Here is a 17,931-nt window from a genome sequence, read left to right as displayed (position 1 = left end):
GTGTGTTTGTGTGTGTGTGTGTGTGTGTGCGTGTGTGTGTGTGTGTGTGTGTGTGTGTGTGTGTGTGTGTGTGTGTGTGTGTGTGTGTGTGTGTGTGTGTGTGTGTGTGTGTGTTAAGAAACGCAAGGAGCCAATAGCACCAGCGCAGAGCTTAGTGGTGCCCTATTTTCTTTCTCCTCCAGCGTACGTCACAATTTGAGGAAGACCCCCAACCCCCACTGTCCTCCACTGCAGTGACGACACCACACATGCACACGCACACTTACACACACTCATACCCACCAACATTTACAAAATATGTGCATAGTGACTGCAGACATCCATTATAATAAGCGGACGTACAGCTGGAAACATATATTTAAAGATCATGCTTGAAATTAGGAATATCCCTATTTACAGCACCCCCCCTCCTTTCTTCCTCTCTCCTCCACAGTAACCCAGATTCCTTACACCCTCAAAGACGGATGAAAAAATAAGGCCATGTTATCCTTTCCTTCTTACATTTTCCCCACAGCGTTTACTGTTTTGCTCAGTAGGACCTTTGAAAAAAAGAGTGCAGACTCCCTCCATCCGCCATAATTTACTATTAGTCAATGTGCACGAGTGTGTGTGTGAGTGTGTGTGTGTGTGCTACTGGGCAAGCACCCTCATCCATCAGCACAGTTGACAGTAGCGCTACTCAATGGCTGCTATTACCCTGCTTATAACTCACCGGCATGCTCAGTGGGTGGCTGCAGAAAAACAAAGTAAAGAGGGAAGATGAGATGTGTACATGAGGCTGTGCACGCAACTTCCCACTTTGTCCTTTTTTTCGTCATTTACGCTAATGTTAGCCATGTTCAGAAGCTCTTAAAGGTTCAGTTTGAAGTCAATAATAGAGGGCAAAAAGGCAAGGCCATTATCAAGCCAGTGTTAATGGTCGGCTAGAGGGCTGTTTTTAAACCTGCAGGTGCACGAGGGCAGCAAAAATGTTTGCGCAGAAACACTGCATGCTGTAATTGAAGGTCCTGGTCTGTACATTTTTTTATTTAGCTGCCGGGACTGCACTGCCTTTAAGGTCCACTACACCAGTGGTTCTCAACCTTTTTTCAGTGATGTACCCTCTGTGAAAAATGTTTTAAATCAAGTACCCCCTAATCAGAGCAAAACATTTTGGGTTGGAAAAAAAGAGATAAAGAAGTAAAATACAGAACTATGTCATCAGTTTCTGATTTATTAAATTGTATAACAGTGCAAAATATTGCTCATTTGTAGGGGTCTTTCTTGAACTATTTGGAAAAAAAGATATAGAAATAAATAAAAACTCGTTAAATAAAAGATTTCTACACATAGAAGTAATCATCAACTTAAAGTGCCCTCTTTGGGGATTGTAATAGAGATCCATCTAGATTCATCAACTTAATTCTAAAAATTTCTTCACAAAAAAATAAATCTTTAACATCAATATTTATGGAACATGTCCACAGAAAATCTAGCTGTCAATACTGCATTTCTTTTCACAGATTATGAACTTACATTCATATTTTGTTGAAGTATTATTCAATTAATATATTTATAAAGGATTTGTGAATTGTTGCTATTTTTAGAATATTTAAAAAAAAATCTCATGTACCCCTGGCATACCTTCAAGTACCTCCAGTGGTACGCGTACCCCCATTTGAGAACCACTGCACTGCACTACACCAGTTGTGCTGCTTGTACAAAGCAGGCTTTCTACAGTACTTTCCAGCAATGGCGGAACTAGCACCTCTTATGGTAAAAAGGGGTATTGCAAGTTTACTCGACCCAGAGCCAGCTGATTAGCCTCCTAACAGGAAGTCATTATTAAGGTAAAGTTAGAGTACCAATGATTGTCACACACACACTAGGTACGGTGAAATTATGTTCTGCATTCGACCCATCACCCTTGATCACCCCCTGGGGGGTGAGGGGAGCAGTGAGCAGCAGCGGTGGCCGCGCCCGGGAATCCTTTTTGGTGATTTAACCCCCAATTCCAACAATTGATGCTGAGTGCCAAGCAGGGAGGTAATGAGTCGAATTTTTGTAGTCTTTGGTATGATTATTTTTTCACATTTTGGTTATAATGTCTTAAAGGGGACCTATTATGCCAAACTGTATTAGTACCTTTTTTTGTGCATTTGGGATCCGCATAAGTCCCGAAAATTTGAGATCAAATCATAGAGAAAAGGCAGATATATTTATAAAACAACTGTGCCTTCCTTCGTACTTTCTCTAAACGAGCCGTTTTTCCCAAGTGTGATGTCAGCGGATTATCCATATATGGTAGAGATTTATCCAAAGCGCTTTGTGCGTGTCTGCTATTGTCCTCTGCGCTGCATTCAATAAGTTCCTTTTTTCTCTCTATCCTCTTGTTGTGGTGCATGTACGAGCCAGTCCCCTTTTGCCGTTTTTAGCAAATAGTTCAAATTTACATCTGTCAGAAGACTCCACATAGAAGCGCTAAAAAGTACAACAGAGAGAAGACAGTTAAAGTAAAGGCATGTTAATAAGACCGCCCCCAAAATGGTGAATCCTGGAGCTTGAAAATAGTTTTTAATACAAAATCTATTTAAAAGATTGACAAAGAACCGCCATTAAATATTATTTAGACTACAAAGAAGTGTTTTAAATGGATAAAAAACAGCATAAAATGATCCCTTTAAAGCAGCGTTAAGTAACTTTTCAATCTTCAAAAAATATTCTCAGAACTTTTGGGATGATATATGGACTTGCAGCTGGTTGAATGACACCTCGGTCATTGCCTGAGGGGGTCTGTATCGCATTCAATGGCACTTAGTGACTTCGAGGAGGGTAGCAGGATCCCTGCCACAGAAAAAACTACAACTGCGCAGACTTGCTTTATGGTATCCGTCACTTCCCTTTTTCCCCTTTGTTAAAACGTCGGAAGTTGATGCGAACGCCATGGTGCAATTACTGCTATCAATTACTGCTATCATGCTGCCAAACAACCAAATAAATGAAAAGTTTTGTCCGAGACAAAAAAGGAAAAAGTGAGGCACTGGCCGGCTTTCACTCGCTTGCCGTAGTTCAAAGGTGAGGAGGGATTCCTGTTCCTGCTGTACTAATAAGTACCTTTCGATGCTCAAATCAAAATGCTAATGCTAATGTTAGCTATCTGAAACTTGCATGGTGTCAATAATAGCCCCCAGCTTGATAGTTCACAGTTCCACACTGACAGGACCAGCCACATAAACTCAAAAGTACTGTATAAAGAAAAAAACAATACAATGGCTGCAAACCTCCAATATAGTGTTTGAGTAAAAAGTGTACATTCCTAATGTGGAAAGATCAGTCATACTGAATCATCGTGGTATTATCGTGTCAGTTTGTATGTACGTGACAGTAGTTTCTGACAATTTACGACGCCATGCGCCAGTTCTCATTGGAAAAGTTGTCTTCCTTCAGGCAAATCTCTACCGCTTTAGTCCACTGGCGCCGCCAAAATCAACCCAAACTGAAACTTCTTAAGTGGGGCTTTAATTACCTTAGTGATGAAAATATCAAACCGGTGGAAGACCTTGACCAAGCAGTTCAGCACGAATCTGCACAGCAACCAGTCTAAGTTTCTTGTGGTCAATAAATGTCTGACTTAAGCAACGGGACTATGAATTAACAAACAGGAAAGCATCGCCTCGGAATCGAACCTGAGGTCATTAGAATGGGAATTTTTTATGATGGTACTACACCAGCAGCACCAGCAAAAATTATTTGTGACTCTAAGCGTATTTTTTTCAAATATTTTGGTTGAATTCTAAATTGTTCAACTTCAGTGCCTTTAGAAAAAAAGCAAAAGAAAAAGGAAAGTTGCATGTACTGCCCGGTTGCTGCAGCACTGATGACTATAAAAAGTATTGATACGAAAACATACGAAACATTGCTAGTTTCAGCTTCCTTAGTCGTCAGGAAGTGTGCTTGTCTAACATGCCAGCAATTATAAGATAAATACAAAAGTACCTTGACTTACAAGTTCTCACCTAACACATTTTTCAACTACAACTCTTTTCTTGGCCAATATTTAGCTGTAAGTTCAGGGCAAACATTTAAGTTAAAGTTAAAGTTAAATTACCAATGATTGTCACACACACTAGGTGTGGTGAAATGTGTCCTCTGCATCCCCTTGATCACCCCCTGGGAGGTGAGGGGAGCAGTGGGCAGCAGCGGTGCCGCGACCGATAATCATTTATGGTGATTTAACCCCCAATTCCAACCCTTTATGCTGACTGCCAAGCAGGGAGGTAACGGATCCCATTTTTTTATAGTCTTTGGTATGACTCGGCCGGGGTTTGAACTCCCAACCTACCGATCTCAAGGCGGACACTCTAACCACTAGGCCACTGAGTAGGTTAAGCGAACAGCCTGCTTCAATGGCCTCCCCATCGCTAGTTGGCGCAGCGAATGCCACACTAAACCTTGTGAGGTCCACTCAACATCCGATATGCACTCGCTAGCATTATCTAGCTAACTAGCCAGCTAGCAATTAGATCGATAGGTAAACAGACAAAACTTTGCTTTTCCAACCATGGGAAGGAAGAAAGGGAGAGTGAAAGACAGTGATAAGAAGAAGCAAATTATATTCATTGAATTAAAGAAATAAATGCTCAAAAAATATGGCTGAGGTATGCATGTGCAAGCATAGTTAAAGTACCACTGACAAGTCACACACACACTAGGTGTGGTGAAATTACTCTTTGCATTTGACCCATCTCTTTGTTCCACCCCCTGGGAGGTGAGGGGAGCAGTGAGCAGCAGCGGTGGCCGCGCTCGGGAATCATTCTGGTGATTTAACCCCCAATTCCAACCCTTGAGCGAAGCAGGGAGGTAATGGGTCCCATCTTTTTAGTCTTTAGTATGACTCAGCCGGGGTTTGGACTTAGGACCTACCAATCTCAGGGCAGTATTTTATTAACTGAAAGGAGTTAATAAAGGCTATGATATCGCCAGCCAAGGATGATAAAATAACTTAAAAACTTCAGATATGTAGCCATGACTATGTTTACACTGCAGGCCAAATCAGATGTTTTTTTTTCCGGCTGACTAAATGTTTATTACACTGCAAGTAAAATTATGTTTATTAGATTCCAGTCAAAATACGCACAGGCCTCAATGTGGCCTCAATGTCACTTGCATGCGCACTTCGATAAAGTGAAAACAAAGGAAGTTGACCGGGAGGAAGTCGCTACTACTACAAAATAAAATTAAAGTCACAACACCTTAAAAATATGTCTTTTTTTATGTGAAAATAAATTAAAGTAATATAATGTATGAATGGACATATATATATTTATATAGTGCAGCGGTCTCAAACATGCGGCCCGCTAGACGTTATTATGCGGCTCGCACTTTGATATGACAATTTAATGTTGGTGCGGCCCGCGAGTTCAATATGAGCGGCGTTTGATAGATCAGGCTTGCCAACGTCCCCAATTTTCCCGGGAGACCCCTGAATTTGAGGGCTCCAATTTTCTCGAAGCCCCTGTCAATTTTACCAGATCAACAATATTCAGAGAGTGCCACAATGGCCTTTACTGCCCCCTACATCCTGAACTGACAGCGTGCAAGCCCAGTTGTATGTTGCATCTGGCCATGTGAGCAGCACGTGTGTTATAGCAAGATATATTTGATCAACAGCTACACACGTCACACTAAGGGTGGCCGTAAAAAAACTTTTAACACTGTTACAAATATGTGCCAGACTGTGAACCTACACCTAACAAGAATGACAAACACATTTCGGGAGAACATCCGCATCGTAACACAACATAAACACACCAGGACAATTACCCAGAACACCATGCAGACCTAACTCTTCCGGGCTACAATACACACACCCACGCTACCATCGACCCCCCACCCTCCCTACTTTCGTCCGTTGAGGTGTTGCATATTGTAGCCCTGCAAAGTGTTCTGGGTATTTGTTCTCTTGTGTTTAAGTTGTGATGGGTGAGGAAATTCTCCCAAAAAGGGTTTGTCATTCTTGTTTGGTGTGGGTTCACAGTGCGGCGCGTATTTTTAACAGTGCTAAAGTTGTTTATACGACACCCTTAGTGTGACCAGTATGGCTGTAGACCACATACTGTACGTCTTGCAGCCATTAACGTTGTTCTGCACAAGTCACATATAACGTGATACAGAGCTGACACATTGGTTGTGTGTTATAAAAGCGTGCGCAATGACATGTAGTGGAGCAGTAGTCTTCTTTTGAGGGTGCGCGGACCCCTGAAGTTACTTGAAGGTATGCCAAGGGACAAGTGAGATTCATTAAAAACATTCTAAAAAAACAGCAGCATTTCAAAATTCTTTATACATATGTTTATTGAATAATAATTCAATGAATTATGAATGTAAGTTCATAAACAGTGGAAAAATAATACAACAATCCAACATTCAGTGTTGACAGCTAGACTTTTTGTGGACATGTTCCATGAATATTGATGTTAAAGATTTCTTTTTTTGTGAAGAAATGTTTAGAATGAAGTTCATGAATCCAGATGGATCTCTATTACAATCCCCAAAGAGGGCACTTTAAGTTGATGATTACTTCTATGTGTGGAAATCTTTATTTATAATTGAGTCACTTGTTTATTTTTCAACAAGTTTTTTAGTTATTTTTAGATCTTTTTTTCCAAATAGTTCAAGAAAGACCACTACAAATGAGCAATATTTTGCACTGTTATACAATTTAATAAATCAAACACTGATGACATAGTGCTGTATTTTACTTCTTTATCTCTTTTTAGCAACCAAAATTGCTTTGCTCTGAGTAGGAGGGTAATTGAATTAAAAAAATGTTCACAGGGGGTACATCACCGAAAAAAGGTTGAGAACCACTGTTGTTAAGGACGTTAAAGGCAGTGCAGTCACGGCACCCCTTAATAATGTCAGCCAGGTGAAAATTGGGACAAATTCGGGAGAATGGTTGCATCGGTAGATTGTCGGGAGGTGCACTGAAATTCAGGAGTCACCCGGAAAAATTGAGGATTGGCAAGTATGTTGCTAAGGCGGGAAAGCCATTCATAAAAGGTGAATCCATTAAAAAGTGCATGTTAGATTTTTTAAGAAATCTTTTCTTGCGGCCCAGCTTCACCCAGTTTCTGCATCCAGTGGCCCCCAGGCAAATTGAGTTTGAGACCCCTGATATAGTGATATATATTGGGGGGGTTGTAATCTACTTATGGCTGTTAAGTAGAGGACATACGGACATCAGTGTGGATCTACAGGAGCTTTATTTTTTAACTCACATAAATGCGCCACAGTGTTAATTCCGGTCCTTCAACAATCACGATTTCTTCGGAATCAAAATATATATATTTATTTTTAAACATAGCCTATTTGCGCACTATTTACAAGTGATGCACCGAAAACTTGATCATATTAAAAAGACTTTGCTCACCAAAACCGGATGTTGTGATGAAATATCTACTTCCTGTTACGCTTCTGTGGCATTTTAATGCCGGAGGTCGTCTTTTCAAGGTGCAGAGGGATGTCAGGAAGCGGCTTGCATGTGAGAATAATTATTTATTCTAGTTGTAGATCAAAAGTGTGCTGCGCGGTGCCCATGGCACGGAAAACAAAAGGGTATCCGAAAGATGCTAATATCAAAATGCAGACTGTGAACGTAACCAAGAGCGTAACTGTTGCACGGGAACAAACAAGACCAACAGGCCGAGTGAGGCCAGCGCGTAAACTAAATAGCCCTCTGATTAGTGCCCGGGCAACAGGTGCGCGTCCCGACACTAACCAGAGGCAGGTGAATATAATCTGCCGTCCTGGCAACTGAGACACACCAACTCAACATGCTGCGAACACAAGTGAACTGAAAACATAAACAGAATATGATCCGGGCAGTGGATCATAACACTTCCGCTGTCGACTGCTTTTTTCCCCGCGCACACGAGTGACGTAGCTCGCCCAAAACTGACGCAAAAATCACATTCAGGTCGCATTGCATTTAGACTAAAGTCAGCTTTGAAAAGATTAGATTCGAATCGGATTCAGGACTACCTCCTGATGTGGAGAGAATCTGATGCCAAAAGTTTTGAAGCACTTTGGAGTGTTTAGACTGGCAAAAAAAAATCAGTCCTGTGTCACTTGATAGCGAAAAAATCAGATTTGGTGTGCAGTGTAAATGGGGCCCATGAAAATATTGAGAAGCTGCTGATAGTGTGTTAGACGCTAGAAGGAAAAGCCGTGGAAGTCTACTCTCCAAGCTAAATGTTGAACATTATTAAAACTACTGTAGTACATTTCATTGTAATGTTTTTAATACAGTATTTGTTACCAAAAAGTTTATTTTTCCTAACAAAAAACACTTTGCATGTTAAAAATGTGCTGTTTTGGGGGGCCCATAACAAATAGTTGGACAATTCCATAAATTTCAAAGGAGAAGATTGATTTGAGATACGTTTTGAGTATTTTGAGGTTTGAACTCTGTCACAGAACCAATTAAACTTGTATGTCAAGGCGCCACAGTACTTTCTCTACACATTTTGGTTTAACTTTAATTTAAAAACCAAACCAAACTAACTACGACACAAGTTATCCTACAACATCTAAATTGAACTTGGGTCTCAAGAATGGGACCTTCGTATTTATTTGCTGTATAATGCTTCAAAACAACTTGAGTTTTATAGACTTTGATGTTAATCATGTTCCCCAATAACTTAAAAAGCTTGTAAGTTGGATTTGGTCAGATATTATGACAAATCACTATTAAACCATGAGCTACGCCACTAAATTTTATGCAAATTTTGGGATGCATTCATTTAAATTTCCCCCCATACAACATCCATGAGCATCCCAATTCAGAGCTTCAATTGTACCTTGAACCTATGTAACTGTGGTCATCTACCCAGTCTAGCCCTGGGCTCAAACCAGCACCTCATATCCCTGCTGAATGTGCATTCATTCCAGCCGTTCTAGGCAATGAGCTAAAAGCACTGAGCTGTCCAGCGCGGCTCTTAAGGCGTCGGGAAGTAAGGTCTTTGCAGTGTACTTGTACAATGTACAGCCACAATCGCTGAATTGTAATAGGACTCTGACTCACTGGTGCCTTTAAAAGGTACAAAGTAGCACTACAAGTCTGTAGTCCAACGCTCGCTCAACAGGAAGACATTGGAAAGAGCTATGATTGTTGTTAGTGAATGTTTTCAATAAAAGTTCTGCAAAATACATTCTTATACCCAGACATATTACAACCATATGAAGGCGTTGTCCCATTACTTCATTGAGGGTCAACACACACACACACACACACACACACACATAAGAAAGGCGTAAGGAATGCACCCTATCCATATTTACAACATATGCGCACAGCATTGCAAACACATAAATTCCTAACAGAAGACAAAGCAGTGGTGACCTAGATCAAGTCCCAAAAAGAAAATTGAAAGACAACAGAACATTTCCTAACAAGTGGAATAGCAGCACTTTTGATAAACAACATGTTTACCGATGTAGCAGCACCATTTGAGAGACATAGAGAAAAGCCACAATATGGCCATTGAATCATTTTGGATTTTCCAGATCTCAACAATGAACCGAAATAGATGAATGAGCATCCGCTGGAAGAGAGAAACAACAAGCTGCTGACACATGGCGGAAAGTTCAGTTTTGTGGACATTTGCATGTTTCAATGGAGCGAGTGAGGTCCCCCTTAACTGTCACATTGCCGGAGATAGCTCTGTTAAAAAGTGCTCGCTTGTCTTGATTTCTCCTTCAAGCCCACTTCCCAGAGCCATTAGCAGCTCGTTTGGAGGACAGACTTTGTTGGGAGCGCCAAACTTTATCGACAGATTGTCAGGCTTTTTACACCCTCCTGCAAATACCAGGCACTCATCAGGGTCCGATATCCACATAACACAGCCTCCCAATGTCTCCCTGTAGAAGAGGCTGATGGGAACACATGTGCCGACAGCTCCGAAAAAGACACACCGATCTCTCGCGTTCTGATCTGACACCAGGCTCAGACGACAACAGAAGGACTTCAAACAACTCCTTGCGGCATCCCAGTTATGCTTGATGATACACACTAACTGGCCACGACAATCTCATGAGACTCACAGTTAGGGCTGGACCCATGAAGCGATATTATTATATATTGCGATAGACAGTCATTGATATAAACAAAAAATATGTTTGATAAAATGTTTGAGATATATATATATATATATATACATATATATATATATATATACATATATATATATATATATATATGTATATATATATATATATATATACATATGTATGTGTGTGGAAAAAAATCACAAGACTACTTCATCTACGATTGAGGGAACCCCTCATGAAACAGTTCTGTAGAGATGAAGTAGTCTTGTGATTTTTTCCCCACACCTACATATTGCGCTCTATCACGGTATCGAGCACTATTCTCTGGATATTCCAATTAAGTCATACATATACATATATATATATATATATATATATATATATATATATATATATATATTTGGGTCGGAAGAAACCGAAATTACAAAGCAAAGTTGGTTGCATGAGCAAAGGTATTCGTGCTTTGGTAACTTAGCAAAACAGGAAGTGATCACTGAATAATAATGTGAGGGACACGATAACAGCCAATCCCGTAACAGTATCAGGTGTGATTGCGCCATTTTGCTGTCTCGCTGTTGATTCTCTGAATGGCCTGAGAAGAGAAACTAAAAATGATTGGTGGAAAAATCACCTTGACAATATAGCAGGTTTTTTGTTTTGTTTTTCAAACAGGCCTTAGTCATCTTTTCATTGTGCTTACATTTTATTTTCGATACTTGTCCGTTCTCTATTTGGATGTATGGGAAACAACAGGTAGGAACTAAAGAGCAGTGCTGTATACATAAAATACCTCCAGGGGTCCACGCACCTCCAAAAGAAGAGTACTGCTCCACTACATGTCATCGTGCACGCTTTTACATCACACAACTAATGTGCCGACTCTGTATCATGTTGTGTGAGACTTGTGCAGAACAAAGTCAGTGGCTGCAAGACGTACTTGTTCAACAGCCATACAGGTCACACTAAGGGTGGACGTAAAAAAATTTTTAACACTGTTACAAATATGCGTCACACTGTGAACCCACACCAAACAAGAATGACAAACCCTTTTTGGGAAAATTTCCGCACCCTAACACAACTTAAACACAAGGGAACAAATACCCAGAACACCTTGCAGGGCTACAATATACAACACCTCAACCGACGCAAGTAGGGAGGGTGGGGGGTGGGGGGTCGGTGGTAGCAGGGTTATGTATATTGTAGCCCGAAAGAGTTAGGTCTGCATGGGATTCTGGGTAATTGTTCTGGTGGTTTATATTGTGTTACGATGCGGATGTTCTCCCGAAATGTGTTTGTCATTCTTGTTTGGTGTGGGTTCACAATCTGGCACATATTTGTATAAGTGTTAAAAGTTTTTTTACGGCCACCCTTAGTGTGACGTGTGTAGGTGTTGATCAAATATATCTTGCAACAACACACGTGCGACTCACATGGCCAGATGCAACATACAATTGGGGTTGCACGCTGTCAGTTCAGGATGTAGGGGGCGCTAAAGGCAGTGCCATTATGGCACTCCCTGAATATTATTGATCTGGTAAAAATTTACAGGGGCTTAGTGAATCGGTGCCCTGTAATTCAGGGGTCTCCCGGGAAAATTGGGGACGTTGGCTAGCGCCGTTCATATTAAACTCTCGAGCCGCACCAACATTAAATTGTCATATCGAAGCGTGGGCCGCATAATGTCTCGCGGGCCGCAATTGGCTCGCGGGCCGCATGTTTGAGACCCCTGCATTAATTAAAGTAATTTTTCACAAAAATGGCCGATTAATCGCCACATGCTTAGTTCACTGAGTAGCTTAGATTGAATTGTAGGGACCAATTAACTAATTATATAAGTTGATGGTTTAACTTCACTGTTCCTGTCACCTTCCTGGGGGTTTTTTTGAGTGGTGCAGGTGTAGCAACTATTACCCCGCCTGAGTGACCATATGTCAAATAAAAAAATGCACGGCTTCTGCCACAATCTTCACTTACTTTTCAGAGCCTGGATCAGCGCCTTTCCGTCCTTGATGAGCTCCTTGATGAACTTGTTGGTCTTGTCCAGCTCCAGTTCGTGGGACTTGAGTCTCTCCCGGAACTGCGGACTATCCAGGTAACAGTCGCTGAACTCCAGGGCGGGCAGTCCCATCTTCATCGGGTAGAAAAGCTCGTCGAGAACCAGGAGGAGTGATCCGATCCCTGTCTGCTATTGGGGCTGCTGGGGAGTGATGCACAATCCGATTAAAACAACGTGGCGCGGGGAATCTTATCCAAAGAGGGTGGGGGTAAAAAAAAAAAAAAAACCTACCTGCATAGCCTATTATCTCCTTAAATATCCAAGACCAATCAAAAGATCCGATGGGAGAACACGTAAAAGTTATCTGATGCTTGGCAAAATAGAGTCAAGATGCTCATGTAAACAGCATTCCTCTCGACAGAGTCATCCTGGACAGGACAGTCCGATTAAGAAGCGACGAGGGCAGGGAAGGAGGCTGACACTTCCGCAACCGAGCGGGACCGTCAATAATGTGGACGAGTCCTCCTCAACACATCGCGGTCAACCTACCGCGACACTAGCAAATATTTTTGATTGACGCCTCTCGTGGCCAATCAGAGGCTTTCACAATCCGCCGTTAGGCGGGTCGATTTTAGCAGAGATTGAACGAAGGCGAAGAGCGCTCACTCTGGAGTCACTCTTAAGGGTAGAGACAATTTGGTAGTTTTTGCTATATTAAACAGCTTTTTTTCAAGAATAATTCATTACACAATAACTATTCACTCTTCAAGATTGAACTAGAACAAAGACGTGTCCTGTTTGAAAAGCTTTGACTCATCATTCGCATCACTCCAATCATCATTATAGTCCAGCTGGGCTTTCAAAGTGTATCGTAATAATGAGATATATTTTTCGAGAACTCATCTTAGACTCTCTTTTCCCACCTATTAATAAATGTTGCTTTTTTAAGATACTAGTGAAAAATGAAGCTGATAGCAGCTAAGAAATATATCATTTTATCGCAATATTAAGACTCTAGAAGTTGTTGCTGACAGGAAATTACTATGGACATAGCTACAAATGCGATATTATTTTTCACTGGGTTTGTTGCGATTCACAAAAATAACCAATTAACGTGGTTAATTATTAGATCTATTTTATAAATAGACATTTTTGCCCTCAGTGCGGAATCCGCTTGTGTTTTGGGAGAGTAGTGATGACGTCATGACCCTCCCAAGCTGCCAGGCACTAGCTCGAACGCCGGTCCAGTGTTTTGGCGCCATCTGTTGGCAACAGAATGTAGAAAACATCTCAGTTTACTGCTCCATATTTGACTTTGGATTTAAAATTAAAGAATATGTCTTAAAAAAACACAATTATGCCGAGAACACAATTTTGGTTGGAGCTAGAGTTTGAAAACCACAACATTGCCATCACTGTTTAGTTCTCCTAAAATATAGGTTGTTAAACTTAATAATATTGAAAGATTAGCATCAATACGAATGACCCATCGAATCCTATGAATAAATAACACCACACCAGCGCCACTTAAAGGCCTGATGAAATGAGATTTTCTTATTCAAACAAGGATAGCAGGTCCATTCTATGTGTCGTACTTGATCATTTCGCAATATTGCCATATTTTTGCTGAAAGGATTTAGTAGAGAACATAGACGATAAAGTTCGCAACTTTTGGTCGCTAATAAAAAAAGCCTTGGCTGTACTGGAAGTAGCAGACGATATGCGTGTGACGTTCCAGGTTGTGGAGCTCCTCACATCCTCACATTGTTTACAATCATGGCCACCAGCAGCGAGAGCGATTCGGACCGAGAAAGCGAGGATTTCCTCATTAATTTGAGCGAGGATGAAAGATTTGTGGATGAGAAAAGTGAAAGTAAAGGGCTAGAAAAAAAAAAGACTATACAGTGGGAGCGATTCAGATGTTATTAGAATAATTTACTAGGATCAATCCACCCATCCATTTCCTACCGCTTATTCCCTTTCGGGGTCGCTGGCGCCTATCTCAGCTACAATCGGGCGGAAGGCAGGGTACACCCTGGACAAGTCGCCACCTCATCGCAGGGCCAACACAGATAGACAGACAACATTCACACTCACATTCACACACTAGGGCCAATTTTTAGTGTTGCCAATCAACCTATCCCCAGGTGCATGTCTTTGGAAGTAGGAGGAAGCCGGAGTACCCGGAGGGAACCCACGCATTCACGGGGAGAACATGCAAACTCCACACAGAAAGATCCCGAGCCTGGATTTGAACCCAGGACTGCAGGACCTTCGTATTGTGAGGCAGACGCACTAACCCCTCTTCCACCGTGAAGCCCAATTTACTAGGATAAACAGGTCGGGTGGCCATTGATAAAGTACTGGCTGTCCAAAATTGGGACCCAGGATGGACCGCTCGACCAGAGTCGGGACCCAAGATGGACCGCTCGCCTGTGTATCGGCTGGGGACATCTCTGCGCTGCTGATTCGCCTCCGCTTGGGATGGTTTCCTGCTGGCTTCACTTTGGATGGGACTCTCGGTACTATATTGGATCCACTTTGGACTTCATTTTCACGGTTACGTTAGATCCACTATGGATTGGACTTTCACAATATCATGTTAGATCCGCTCGACATCCATTGCTTACTAGGATAATTCTGGAAAATCCTTTATCTGCTTATTGTGTTACTAGTGTTTTAGTGAGATTATATGGTCGTACCTGTACAACCTGAAGGTCGGCACCGCACCTTTCTTCAGCACCAGTCGACGGGTGGTGGCGATGCCCATCTCTGCTCTTCGCAAGGGACCCTCTTCGAAACACAATCTTTCGAAATGATCGCTGCATAATACACTGTACTTTGTGTGTGTGGTCCAATCCAACCCTGTGTGCTTGACCGCTCTGTTCCATAGTAAAGCTTCACCGTCATCTTTTGGGAATGTAAACAATGCAACACCGGCTGTGTTTGTGTTGCTAAAGGCGACCGCAATACACCGATTCCCACCTACAGCTTTCTTCTTTGACGTCTCCATTATTCATTGAACAAATTGCAAAAGATTCAGCAACACAGAAGTCCATAATAATGTGGAATTATGCGATGAAAAGAGACGACTTATAGCTGTGAACGGTTCTGGAACAAAATGTCCTCTATAATGCGTGACGTCACGCGCACGCGTCATCATACCGCGACGTTTTAGCATGATACTTCTGCACGAAATTTAAAATTGCAATTTAGTAAACTAACCTGCCCGTATTGGCATGTGTTGCAATGTTAATATTTCATCATTGATATATAAACTATCAGACTGTGTGTTCGGTAGTAGTGGGTTTCAGTAGGCCTTTAAGCACTTTGTCCAGTTTACATCTGCTGTGACAACTAGAAACACACAAGCCTCCACCCAGATGTGAAACATCTTTTGCACAATCAGCCTTTTCATATAAAGCCATAAAGGAATGGAACAACCTCAAAACAAACTTGAAAAGTTTAACAGATTACTCTACATTTACAATTGAAGTTAAAAAGTGGCTTTGGAGCAATCAAAGCTGCTCACACAGTCACTGAGGTCAACTTAATGTGTATTATTTTTATCCATGACAGCATTTTTATTGTAAATTGTGACGTGTGTGTGTTAAAATTATGGTTGTTTTTTGTTGTTTTAAAAATGATGATTGATGTGAACAAGAGCATGTATTGTGTCTTAATGAAATTAAACAATGGATGTCCGCCAACTTTTTGCAACTCAACGCCAAAAAAACGTAAATGCTGATTATCGATCCTGCTAGACACCGACCTCTATTTAATAATACAACTTTAACATTTGACAACCAAACGATTAAACAAGGCGACCCGGTAAAGATTTTGGGTATTATCTTCAACCCAACTCTCTCCTTTGAGTCACACATTAGAAGCGTTACTAAAACGGCTTTTTTTCATCGCAAAAATTAGCTCCATTTTGTCCACTAACGACGCTGAGATCATTATCCATGTGTTTGTGACGTCTCGTCTCGATTACTGTAACGTATTATTTTCGGGGCTCCCCATGTCTAGCATTAAACGATTACAGTTGATAAAAAATGCAGCTGCTAGACTTTTGACAAGAACAAGAAAGTTTGATCACATTACGCCTGTACTGGCTCACCTGCACTGGCTTCCTGTGCACTTAAGATGTGATTTTAAGGTTTTACTACTTACGTATAAAATACTACACGGTCTAGCTCCATCCTATCTTGCCGATTGTATTGTACCATATGTCCCGGCAAGAAATCTGCGTTCACAGGATTCCGGCTTATTAGTGATTCCCAGAGCCCAAAAAAAGTTTGCGGGCTATAGAGCGTTTTCTGTTCGGGCTCCAGTACTCTGGAATGCACTCCCGGTAACAGTTCGAGATGCTACCTCAGTAGAAGCATTTAAGTCTCATCTTAAAACTTTTTTTATATACTCTGGCCTTTAAATAGACCCCCATTTTAGACCCGTTGATCTGCCGTTTCTTTTCTTTTTCTCTTATGTTCCCCCCTCCTTTGTGGAGATGGGGATACAGGTCGGATGGCCATTGATAAAGTACTGACTGTCCAAAATTGGGACCCAGGATGGACCGCTCGTCCAGAGTCGGGACCCAAGATGGACCGCTCGCCTGTGTAACGGCTGGGGACATCTCTGCGCTGCTGATTCGCCTCCGCTTGGGATGGTTTCCTGCTGGCTTCACTTTGGATGGGACTCTCGCTACTATATTGGATCCACTTTGGACTTCATTTTCACGGTTACGTTAGATCCACTATGGATTGGACTTTCACAATATCATGTTAGATCCGCTCGACATCCATTGCTTTCGGTCCCCTGGGGGGGGCACATATGTGGTCCTCTCCAAGGTTTCTCATAGTCATCATGGTCGACGTCCCACTGGGGTGAGTTTTTCCTTGCCCTTATGTGGGCCCTACCGAGGATGTCGTTGTGGTTTGTGCAACCTTTGAGACACCAGTGATTTAGGGCTCTATAAATAAACATTGATTGATTGATTGATTGATTGATTGATTGATATTGTCCTTGTGTGATGATGTAAATGAGATGTGGTTGTGTATTAAGTACGACGTTTTTTAATTTGATTATGTGATATGGTATAATTTTATTGTAATGATTTTATTGCATGATTTTTGTATCCCTTTAATTTAGGTAGCCAGGGACTGCAGATGGAAATTAGCTATTTAGCAATAATCTGGTACAGAACATATCTGTCTTTGAGCTTAATGTTTCTGTGCATTGTCCCTTCAAATAAAGACTAAGCTAAACTAAAATCGGTATCGTGCGCGAATTATAAAAACTCTGGGTTGTGTGTAACAAATTAACAAAATAATAGTACGTTGTTCTACTCTTAGACATCATAACATAAACATTCGAAGGCCAATGTGGTCATAATTTATATCTGGCCGGAAATAAACAAACAAAAATCGCCTGTTTATGACGTATGGATGACGTGTTTTATGCGACGGCTGAAGTGAACTTTTTTTCCAAAACACTATTCTAATAACTAATTCAACATCCATCCATCCATTATCTACCGCTTATTCCCTTTTGGTGTTGCGGGGGGTGATGGCGCCTATCTCAGCTACAATCGGGCGGAAGGCGGGGTATGCCCTGGACAAGTCGCCACCTCATCGCAGGGCCAGCACAGATAGACAATTACAATAAAACGATAAACCAGTATTATATACAATAACACGAAGTTGTAACGCACAAACATAAAGAAAAAAACAAATGCATTAAAAAAGTAAAAAAAAAAAAAAAAGGGATATAATTACAATACAATAAAAGCATATCAGGCTATTCATTTTAAATTTTCTTTGATGGGGATCGTTTTTATATATTTTTTT

At 41.3% G+C, this 17,931-nt stretch overlaps 2 protein-coding genes across 4 annotated transcripts in view; one reads left to right on the top strand and one right to left on the bottom strand.

The window, feature by feature from the left end:
• LOC133551681 (rho GTPase-activating protein 26-like) overlaps positions 1 to 12,677 on the bottom strand; it is a 154,647-nt gene extending 141,970 nt beyond the window's left edge. The window contains exons 1-2 of one of the 3 annotated variants that reach the window (XM_061898653.1): positions 12,377 to 12,677; positions 12,064 to 12,286 (exon numbers count right to left, since the gene is read on the bottom strand). In XM_061898653.1, coding sequence (XP_061754637.1) covers positions 12,064 to 12,223 — 160 coding nt within the window. In that variant the 5' untranslated portion in view covers positions 12,224 to 12,286; positions 12,377 to 12,677. The remainder of the gene's footprint in view (positions 1 to 12,063; positions 12,287 to 12,376) is intronic. The other 2 variants (XM_061898652.1, XM_061898651.1) reach the window with 2 other exon arrangements.
• Positions 1 to 17,931, top strand: part of LOC133551686 (fibroblast growth factor 1-like) — an 819,097-nt gene that overhangs the window by 786,385 nt on the left and 14,781 nt on the right. The gene's annotated exons all lie outside the window — the stretch shown is intronic.

The sequence above is a fragment of the Nerophis ophidion genome, linkage group LG04 (assembly GCF_033978795.1).
Source record: "Nerophis ophidion isolate RoL-2023_Sa linkage group LG04, RoL_Noph_v1.0, whole genome shotgun sequence".
NCBI classification, from domain to species: domain Eukaryota; kingdom Metazoa; phylum Chordata; class Actinopteri; order Syngnathiformes; family Syngnathidae; genus Nerophis; species Nerophis ophidion.
The sequence above is the reverse complement of the archived record's forward strand: the minus strand, read 5'-3'. Positions and strand labels throughout refer to the sequence as shown.